The following is an 11,770-nucleotide window of genomic DNA, read 5'->3' as shown; positions in this document are numbered from 1 at the left end:
GTAGGCTAACTTAACCAAATGTTCGTGTTTAGCGTGAAGTGGCAATAAACAAATGCACATGAGGGCAATTCCATGTAAATGTCAACCTCACCATGCAAAAATAAAGCAACATGTAATACATCAAAACCACTCCCAGAGATCTCACCTAGGCCTGTATTTTACAGATGTGAATAAGTTGAACCAATTTATAACCAACCTAATATGTCACTGTCAGTCTTTCTTTCTTATAATGTAAAACCCAAGCTAAAATCAACTTTGATCATGTACAATTCTATATTATTGCCACAAGCCACAGAAATGTATGCTAAAATCCACAAAACAGCAAAACAATAGCCATCCTAAATATTATTTAAGAACTTTGATAGTTTTAGCTGATATTTAGAGAGTTTTTCAAAGGGTTATGGTGGTTAAATTGCTGATTTTCTAAACATATGCCATGTCTATTTCAGACGCGTCACATCCATAACGCTGACTTTTCCTTCCGAAACTCTGCATGAAATACAAAATATTTTAAACAAAGATTTTTTAATATTCACCTTGGACCCCTCTATCAAATGGATATCTCCATTTCGACATTAGGTTTACGATTTCACAGAGTTTGATAAAAATGTACAGTTACCCAAGAAAAGTGATACTTTTTCTGTCACATCCATAACGCATCTTTTTTGGCGTTTTCTGGGATGCCCTAGATGTACTATGGGAATTGTTCTTGTTCTATCACTTCTCCAGTATGGTACAGCCTTAAAATATGCAACACCTGTTTAAATACTGGGAGACAATAAAACATGCACTGGGTCATTTGTTGCCATTTTGAGTTCAAGTGTCACGTCCATAACGCTGGAATTGCTCATGACTCAATAATTACGTGTCAGTTAATTTGAGATGAAATTATAATTGAAGTCAACAGTGAAATAAAAGGCAGAGCCCACACTCGATTCAAGCTTGTTCTCAATTCCAATTGATCAGTGAAGCTGCTGAAGCTCTTTGAAAAACCTATAAAGGTTAAAGGTAGACTGCCTTTCAGATTTTTCAAGTGTAGGTCACAAGAATTTTCCAGCACCCAATTATTTTTGTTTAGTGGACCGAAAGCTACTGAATTCGAATCACAGATCCAACTTTATTAGTTTTTTTAAATAATTAATGAATTTTAGAATAATTAATGAATTTAGGGCCACGTGGCTCTAAATTCTCCACTATTTTTTCCTGCTTCACCACAACCCAATACAAGATACTACGTCATGCATCACGCGGTGGGCTTTCCCCATTCACAACAGCATTGTGGGATACAAATTTGAAACAGGAGAGAAAAATGGAGGATGCGAGTGCGCAAATGAAACGTGAAAGACCGACTACAGTAACGGAAAGCGAGAAGAAAAGATGCTGTATTGCGAAGGAAAGGAAACGCAGGACCAAACTAATAAATATCGGTGATCAGCGGAGACAGTGGGATGATCAAAGGTAAACTTTTGCATGCGCACACGGACTTCTTCTGTCTGCTTGACTGCAGGAACCGGGTGATCTCACACACATTATTTGCTAGGGAATCCCCTCAAAATAAAAATGTTCCCAGTCACAGAATGGCCTAACATTCTGTGAGATATTAGAAAAATAAACATACAACCCCGATTCCAAAAAAGTTGGGACAAAGTACAAATTGTAAATAAAAACGGAATGCAATAATTTACAAATCTCAAAAACTGATATTGTATTCTCAATAGAATATAGATACCATATCAGATGTCAAAAGTGAGACATTTTGAAATGTCATGCCAAATATTGGCTCATTTGAAATTTCATGACTGCAACACATCTCAAAAAAGCTGGGACAGGGGCAATAAGAGGCTGGAAAAGTTAAAGGTACAAAAAAGGAACAGCTAGAGGACCAAATTGCAACTCATTAGGTCAATTGGCAATAGGTCATTAACATGACTGGGTATAAAAAGAGCATCCTGGAGTGGTAGCGGCTATCAGAAGTAAAGATGGGAAGAGGATCACCAATCCCCCTAATTCTGCGCCGACAAATAGTGGAGCAATATCAGAAAGGAGTTTAACAGTGTAAAATTGCAAAGAGTTTGAACATATCATTATCTACAGTGCATAATATCATCTAAAGATTCAGAGAATCTGGAAGAATCTCTGCGCGTAAGGGTCAAGGCCGGAAAACCATACTGGGTGCCCGTGATCTTCGGGCCCTTAGACGGCACTGCATCACATACAGGCATGCTTCTGTATTGGAAATCACAAAATGGGCTCAGGAATATTTCCAGAGAACATTATCTGTGAACACAATTCACTGTGCCATCCGCCGTTGCCAGCTAAAACTCTATAGTTCAAAGAAGAAGCCGTATCTAAACATGATCCAGAAGCGCAGACGTCTTCTCTGGGCCAAGGCTCATTTAAAATGGACTGTGGCAAAGTGGAAAACTGTTCTGTGGTCAGACGAATCAAAATTTGAAGTTCTTTATGTAAATCAGGGACGCAGTGTCATTCGGACTAAAGAGGAGAAGGACGACCCAAGTTGTTATCAGCGCTCAGTTCAGAAGCCTGCATCTCTGATGGCATGGGGTTGCATTAGTGCGTGTGGCATGGGCAGCTTACACATCTGGAAAGACACCATCAATGCTGAAAGGTATATCCAGGTTCTAGAGCAACATATGCTCCCATCCAGACGACGTCTCTTTCAGGGACGACCTTGCATTTTCCAACATGACAATGCCAAACCACATACTGCATCAATTACAGCATCATGGCTGCGTAGAAGAAGGGTCCGGGTACTGAACTGGCCAGCCTGCAGTCCAGATCTTTCACCCATAGAAAACATTTGGCGCATCATAAAACGGAAGATACGACAAAAAAGACCTAAGACAGTTGAGCAACTAGAATCCTACATTAGACAAGAATGGGTTAACATTCCTATCCCTAAACTTGAGCAACTTGTCTCCTCAGTCCCCAGACGTTTACAGACTGTTGTAAAGAGAAAAGGGGATGTCTCACAGTGGTAAACATGGCCTTGTCCCAACTTTTTTGAGATGTGTTGTCATGAAATTTAAAATCACCTAATTTTTCTCTTTAAATGATACATTTTCTCAGTTTAAACATTTGATATGTCATCTATGTTCTATTCTGAAAAAAATATGGAATTTTGAAACTTCCACATCATTGCATTCCGTTTTTATTTACAATTTGTACTTTGTCCCAATTTTTTTGGAATCGGGGTTGTACATTGTTATGACCAAGTTTCAGAGAGAACAAAATTTTATCGATTTTATTTCATTAAATTGAAAGGCAGTATTCCTTTATTAACAACAGATTCTAGGTTTGTCAGCAAACAAAACATGGGACTGGGAAACACACTAGAAATTCCACTAGGCTACAAATAAACGTATTATTTGTCCAACTCAGAAATGAGAACATGTAATTGGTTATTAGCAATATTTATGCTACATTTAAATTACAGGCTGTAACTTGTAATTTCCAAGAAAAATAATGTGTTTTTTTTCTTTTCAACAGCTTTAATTAGATTTGTTTCAGGAACTAGGAGCAATCTCCTCAACCCCAAGTTCAGCAAGTGATATCAAATCAACATGGCAGCTCACAGCATGAACAGTAAACACGGGAACACCTCTTACCTTTACATGAGTTATACTTTATATACAAGGATTAGCTTTACATCAGTCAACATACAGACATGTTCACTTGTTAAATCTAACACTGACTCGACAGGTCATTGTTTGAAGAGAACTCAGAGCACAATATCCCCACTGGCAACTCTGCAATAACTCTGGTAAAATGTGACTGAATTCAACGCAATTGCAATATGCGTATTACTGACATATAATAAAGAATTCTGTCAAGTTTTGTGAAATTCCTCCAAAAATCGAGAGAGGAGTTGATTTCAGAAGGTGAGTACCCTTCCCGGAACGGACATCGCCACAACATAATCCCCCTTCGGGCCTTTCAGCCAGCGGGGAATAAAAATTGTGAGGGAAGTTGATTTCAGAAAGCAAGCACACCTTGATGAAATTGCCAAAGTACAAAGTTTGTTAATAACCAAGGGCATAACTCTGGGAAAATTTACCCAAATTAAGCGAAATTTCAATATACATATAACTGTCATATAACAAAGCCTTTTGCCAAGTTTGGTGAAATTCCTCCACAAATTGTGAGAGGAGTTGATTTCAGAAGAACGTACACCCTCATGAAATTGTCAAAGTACAAGTTATTTAATCAAGGGTCAAAACTCTGGGAAAATTTTCACAAATTAAATTAAATTGCAGTATGCGTATTACCGTCATATAACAAGGCCTTTTGCCAAGCTTCGAGAAATTCGTCCAAAAATTGTGAGAGGAGTTGATGTCAGAAGGCAAGCACACCTTCATGAAATTGTGAAAGTACAAGGTTGTTAATCAAGGGCCACAACTCTGGGAAAATGCGACCGAATTTAACGAAATTACAATATGCGTATTACCGACATATAGCAATGCCTTTTGCCAAGTTTCATGAAATTCCTCCAAAAATTGTGAGGGAAGTTGATTTCAGAAAGCAAGCACACCTTGATGAAATTACCAAAGTACAAGCTTGTTAATAATCAAGGGCTTAACTCTGGGAAAATTTGCCCAAATTAAACAAAATTTCAATCTGCGTATAACTGTCATATAACAAAGCCTTTTGCCAAGTTTGGTGAAATTCCTCCACAAACTGTGAGAGGAGTTGATTTCAGATGAAAACACTCATGAAATTGTCAAAGTATAATTTTGTTAATCAAGGGCTGTAACTCTGGCAAAATGTGACCCAATTTAACAAAATTACAATATGCATATTACCAACATGTAACAAAGAATCCTGCCAAGTTTCATGAAATTCCTCCAAAAACTGTGAGAGGAGTTGATTTCAGAAGGTGAGCACCCTTCCAGGGACGGGGATAAAAATATACATCACTCATCACAGTTAGCTGGCTAGCTTGTTGCTAACAAAAGACAAAACATGGAAGTGTCCATGTGTCGTTGTCCCCACCCCCCACTTTGCAGCTTGTACGCATGGAGGTTGAAAAATGATGCAAATCCAATTTCCGACTTCCCAAAGTACCACTGACTTCCCTGAGGTTACTGGAATACAGCATTTATTCTGCTTTCTCTGACATAATCAAGTTAATAAACCATCATCCCACTCACTTTCTCTGGATAATGAGCCAGTCATCAGTGTAGACCCCAAGTGCATCTCTCACTCTTGGATCCAGTGTACTGCAGACACAAAACGACTCTGCATTAAACACAAGCTACTACAAACGCTAAATAATAATAATAATAATAATAATAAACTGAATGCAGTTATAAGCAAGCAAGATGTCTCCTCTGCAATGAGCAGCTGATCCAATTAGTTACACTCCTGTACACACACACACACACACACACACACACACGCGCATCTGGGCCTGTGTGTATATGAAAGGACTCACTCTTCCTCAGGCAGGGCTGGTTCTAGTGTCGTGCACTCTCTCTCCTGCAGAATGAGCTCCAGGTCATCAGTGGGGAACTCCAGGAGCTGTTTGAGAGGCCCAGGCTCAGAGACGGGGGCATGACTGCTCACATACTCCTCATAGTCGACTGGCTCCACCACTTCAGTCAGGGGCACCTAACATGCACATAAAACACACACAAACTCTACAACAAAACTACTATGAGGAGGTAGTGCAAGTGGTGCAGGCAGAAGTGAAAGCGATTACAGTTTGTGATAATTACCACTTCCTTTTTCTACTTCATTTTCACTCAAATGTGAAATCTGAAAGGAAACTTTAAAAGTCATAAAGTCAATCAGGCACCACAAGATTGCACAATTATTCAAGCAATACCCTGATAACCTGGTCATGCTTATAGAGCTTTCGTCCCGGAATGTCTGCACTCCGAATCATCTTTAAATTCCGTAACCTTATCTCATGTACCAAAAATTCAGCACCCAGCATACAGGCAGGACACCTGGGCTTTGAAGCCAAATTACACTTTCAAACATTATTCTAATTTTCTGAATGTTTCTGTGCTTGAGGGCAGCTTAAGGTTTTTAGCACGCCATGCCCTGTGTCTTTTTTTTTTTTTTTTTAACTAGGGATGTCATGATAGATAAGAGTCAATATTCAATAGAAATCCAATACAATACAGCTAGACTAACACTAGAATGACATTTTCAATACAGTAAATATAAGCACTGCTTCACCTGGCAATGGTTGAAATTTTGAGTTGCTCTCTGTAGCTTAAATGTGTTTCTCAATCCTTTCCTTATATTTACTATTAATTCAGAAAAACATATGCTTGTCATTTGTCATACTTATTATTTTCCAATGCGTTTTGATTTTGCATCAATGTTCTAATTAGCTAGGAAAAACTGAACTAGTATGCACGGGTTTTAAGTGAGTAAGTAGTGTAGTAGTAGTTCCTGTTCTCATTTATATTATAACAGCTCTAATCATTTGTTCCCAGACTCACTCACTATAACATCATTTCATAATTTAATAAAAGTTGCTGTTTCTCATGTTCCTGAGGATATGAGGGGAAAAAAAAGTCCTGCTTAAAAAAAAAAATCTTCATTTTGTAAATACAGTGCCCTCCACAATTATTGCGTTCCCCCCCGTAAAGATTAATAAAAAGGGTTAGAAAAAAAATCCACCTTTTAGTGAAGTCGCTTCATTTCACACTCAAAAAAAAAAAAAAAAAAAAAAAGAGAGAAAAATCCAACCTTTAATTGAAATACATTTATTCAGAGAAAAACAAATCCCTCATCAAGAATATTCATCTCATCTCATTATCTCTAGCCGCTTTATCCTGTTCTACAGGGTCGCAGGCAAGCTGGAGCCTATCCCAGCTGACTACGGGCGAAAGGCGGGGTACACCCTGGACAAGTCGCCAGGTCATCACAGGGCTGACACATAGACACAGACAACCATTCACACTCACATTCACACCTACGGTCAATTTAGAGTCACCAGTTAACCTAACCTGCATGTCTTTGGACTGTGGGGGAAACCGGAGCACCCGGAGGAAACCCACGCAGACACGGGGAGAACATGCAAACTCCACACAGAAAGGCCCTCGCCGGCCACGGGGCTCGAACCCGGACCTTCATCAAGAATATTATTTTCAAGAAAAAACGCGTGCCACTCTTACTGGCCCCTCTGGAAACGACAGTGAACACAATGTACCTGAAGCATGTTTCCTATTTAAATTGTATATTTTTGAGTTGATTGGAGTGTGTAGGAACTTTCAAGCTGTAATCCATGACTTCCTGATTAACTGGGGAACAAATATGATGTGACACAGTGGCCAAATTCCCTTAATCATCCATCAACATGGGAAAGATCAGAAAACAGATAAACCAAATGAGGGAGAAGTGTGTTGACCTTCATGAGTCAGGGAATGGTTATTAAAAAAAAAAAAACCTAGATAGAACATCAACTGGAACATCGCGCCATGGATCCACAAAGTGAGCACAGAAACACCGCCGCACAGAGCACTGGTATGTCCCTAACTGCCTGCACAGCCACCGCGATGCCACCAGGCAACATCGCTCGGAGCACCGCACCAAGCACAGACGCACCGCCACACAGAGCGCTGGACAACCCTGATGATAAAAAGAGAAACAAGATCACTGTAGTCCATAGTGAGGAGCACAGGCATCACCCATAACGGACCAAGGCCTGAAGTTAACCACCGTCCAAAATTGGGTCCGGAGCTACACCACAACCGGCGGACAAAACACTCAAACAAAAAACAAACATCAAATCATACAATCACAAAAAGAAAAGCAAAGGGAGAAAAAAAAAAAAAAAGCAGCTCCGGTAAGAAGCAGCAGCCAAAATGCGCACAGCGTACTCTCAACCGGAAACGGAAGTTGTTCTTGAGTTGTTTTGATAAATTTGGGTACTTTTTGTTTGTGAATGTGTCTATATAATAAGAAAAATCACACACTGGCTTGAGCATATGAAGTTTATCTTCTCGTGTTGAAAAACTAGCATTTTTCATACGAAGTACATCATGGATCTGAGTGACGTATTTCCCGATATTTCACACTGATGACGTCACTCCCAGTGTTTTCCTGCTGACTTGACACGCGTTGTCAAAATGGTGAACCGGTTTTTGATGGCTTTTGACCATGTGACATCCGTATGAACAATGAACATCTACCCCCACAGAGAATCCGACCGCAAGTGTGAGGCAATGTATCTCAAACACTTGACCACCGGACAAGGAAATGTGTATCTATTTACATAAGATAGACTGGTTTTTATCCAGCACTTATTTTTGGTTTTTAGATAAAAAAAACAAAAACACTGGATTATTTACAAACACATTTTACAGAAAATATTCACGACAGTTTCATATAACACGAGTTAAAACAGTTTTATTAGTCCACTAGCTTGTTGGACAGTTAACAGTTTCTGTCATGTAAGGGCAGGAGATGAATGTAAGTGCAAAAAGGGTTTTACTGAAAGAGCGCTAGCAAACAGATACAAAACACAAACAAAGTCAGAGTCGAAAAACAGGCAGTGGTCAAGCGAGGCATAGAGAGGATATCAGAGGTACAATACTCACAGTCCAAAAAACACAAACAGGGTCAAAACCAGAAAAGCGATACAAAATACAAGGCTTAGTAATGTCAGACACATGGTAGACAGCGTATACTTCAAAGTCTGTGTGTTACTGAGAGTCCTGATATGTATGCGCTGTGACTGTGCTCTAATCAGGAACAGGTGCATGGCAATTAGTCCTAATGGCACTATTGTGCTCTTTGCAGTCTGTTGCTGCACGTTCCGAGCTCCAAAACACATCGACGTGGAAGATACAACCAGACAACTTTTTAATGTATCAAGTTTGATATTCGATGGTAACTATATAGTAACAAGAGTGCTCCGAGAGCACAATATCCCCCGCTATGCCAGAACTCTGGTAAAATGCGACTGAATTGAATGAAATTACAATATGCGTATTACCGACATAGAGAATCCTGTCAAGTTTTGTGAAATTCCTTCAAAAACTGTGAGAGGAGTTGATTTCAGAAGGCGAGTACCCTTCCTGGGACGGACAGACATCACCATGACATAATCCCCCTTCAGGCCTTTCAGCCAGTGGGGGATAAAAATTGTGAGAGAAGTTGATTTCAGAAGGAAAACAAACTCTCATAAAATTGTCAAATTATAATTTTGTTAATCAAGGGCTGTAACTCTGGTAAAACATGACCGAATTGAACAAAATTACAATATGCGTATTATCAACATGTAACAAAGAATCCTGTCAAGTTTCATGAAATTCCTCCAAAAATTTTGAGGAGTTGATTTCAGAAGGTGAGCACCAGTGGTGGCTGGTAGTCTTTCAAACAGGGGAGGCTGGTCGGTTACGATATTTCCAGATTTTAAAAGAAAAAACACATCAATTTTGCCCATACTCTTGCCTCTGATCTGACTGATTGTTGGCAGGGTCACAAACTGAAATAACAGGTTCTTTTGCCCCATTAGCCTACTGTCCAATATACATGATGGTGGTGTTGGGGGGGGTATATTTTAACATTTTATATTTTAAAATTGTGGCATGTTGTTTAAAAATTGATCATTATTGAAAGCAGCTCTTTGTCAGGAACCTCAGCAGTAACAGCAGAGTGTTCTGGAATAGGCACAAGCACTGACCTTGGGGAGCCAAACATAGAGCTGGGTGCCACACATTTCATTCAAGCACACTTTCCCTATATTTTACTTATTTTGACTGAGAAATGTTTTATTGACAATTTTGATAACCCTTCACTTTTAATCCAGGTCTGTAGTGTGAAATGTTCTCGGCTGTGTTTTTGTTTAAAAATGTTTTCCAAATTGTAGCTGTGTTTAATTCATATCCAGAAAAACATATATTCCAATATAATATACTCAGCATAAACATTTTAAATAGATTCTATATTTTTGGTCCATCCATGACATATTGCTAAAATAGCCTATTTACTGTTGTTGATGTGGGTCACTTGCTGTTAGCCAATTCACTTTCTCGCACCAGGAGAGCTGAAAGGAACGAGTATTATTCCCTACCTTTTTCACCAAGTCAATTTGAGGCGTTGGTCTACCCTGCTCTTTAATTTTAATTTTTTCCTCGAAAGGAAGACTGGCAAATGGCTTCGCCAAAATTAAATCAGCAATGCTTGGCATCCGTGCGCAGCTTTCTTGCTAGCTGACTAGCCCCCTCAAGTTCAGTCACTCAAATAAACGACATTTCTGGAACTAAGATAGCAAACTTGACAACACTATATTTACACTTTATTTACAATGAAAATATATACAAACTAAAAAAGCTGGTAGAAACCGTATGTAATGAATGAAATCGAAATGTAAGCTGATCTCTTACAATACACCACAGCACTTGCGAATCCGCATGGGACTGAACTGAAATTCACCGCTGCCTGTCTATAGTTGAAACGAGCTGTCAATCAATGAAAATATCCGTCCGCTTTCACCAATCACCAGTCTCCTCGCGGAAACTGCCATGTCCCTCCCACTGTGAGGCTCGGAGTCCGTAGGCAGGCATTTTCGCAGTATTTGTCCAATAACCGTCTTGCATTTTGAGATTGAAAAGCGCAGCGCTCCCAAATGCCATTGAAGTCCACTGAGGCTGGGCTGCACCACGCTGTCACGAGGGGGAAAAACTCACGCGCACATTAGGCGAACTGGGGAAAGTTATAACGGAATGATTTTGCACTGTAGTTGGGTTGAGCACATATATTTATATGATTCTGGATCTGAAATAGCAATGTTATAACTTATAACATTGCTATTTCAGATCCAGAATTTTTAGAGGAGGCTGAGCCTCCCTCGTTGTCTTAGAGCAATCGCCCGTGGTGAGCACCCTTCCCAGGATGGACGGACGGATGGACAGACAGACAGACAGAAATCGCCATGACATAATCCCCCTTCAGGCCTTTCAGCCAGCTGGAAATAACGATGTAAAGTGAAAGCGCTGGTTCACTGCTGTCCATCAGGCACCCAGCAGAGTCACACCATAATAAATGTAGTGGTGTTGTTTCTGGCGCATGGCATGCGGTGTCAAAGAAAGGAATAAATCTGTATTCATAACTGCGATGCGCATCTTATTACTGGTTTCACTGCCACACAACAATGCAGTAATTTACTGACGCGAAATACACAACACTACACAATTCGATGTCGTGGTGCATGGTATTATCGGTATACCAATACACTGCGGTGCAATTTGTAAAAGATACATATCGCAGTATGTTTTTGACATATTGGTTCACTTGGGAATCCTCATATAGTATCTAATCCCGGAAATGTTGAAAATATTTGATCGGAAAACATGTTCTGTGGTTGCTTTTTATTTCAGCATATAAATCTTGAACGAGTTTATCCAATTTACTCGTATGAAATTTGTTTTTCAGAAGGAAAAAAGGTTTATGTAGCAGCAGGGGCACAGTTGAGTGCTAGTTTGTGAATGGAGGACGAGGCCAGGGAAGGAGTGTAATGGTGATGATACACGGGGCAACTTTTTGGGCAATGTTGCCGAGCAATGTTGCTGGCAACGGGCAACTAGGTGAGACACAGGGCAACTTTTCAGGGCAACAACAGTTAGCTACGGCAGTTTACAGTTAGCTAAAAAAAAATTGATGTCTTAATTTTTGCTGTGACCATTTAATCGAGCTGTCTGTTGTTTTTTAGAGCTTTGGTGAGGTAAATTCCTCCATATAGAATATTAAAATAACAACTTACCGGCGTAAAAACAGATGAGGAGTC

The 11,770-nt window shown here is 39.7% G+C and overlaps 1 protein-coding gene across 1 annotated transcript in view; it reads right to left on the bottom strand.

Moving 5' to 3' along the window:
- The window catches only part of LOC132900851 (dedicator of cytokinesis protein 7-like), a 151,882-nt gene that overhangs the window by 119,407 nt on the left and 20,705 nt on the right, over positions 1 to 11,770 (bottom strand). The window contains exons 3-4 of the mRNA XM_060943181.1: positions 5,456 to 5,631; positions 5,172 to 5,240 (exon numbers count right to left, since the gene is read on the bottom strand). Of these exons, the coding sequence (XP_060799164.1) occupies positions 5,172 to 5,240; positions 5,456 to 5,631 (245 nt within the window). The remainder of the gene's footprint in view (positions 1 to 5,171; positions 5,241 to 5,455; positions 5,632 to 11,770) is intronic.

Source organism: Neoarius graeffei, chromosome 16 (genome assembly GCF_027579695.1).
Source record: "Neoarius graeffei isolate fNeoGra1 chromosome 16, fNeoGra1.pri, whole genome shotgun sequence".
In the NCBI taxonomy this organism is placed as follows: Eukaryota; Metazoa; Chordata; class Actinopteri; order Siluriformes; family Ariidae; genus Neoarius; species Neoarius graeffei.
The sequence above is the reverse complement of the archived record's forward strand: the minus strand, read 5'-3'. Positions and strand labels throughout refer to the sequence as shown.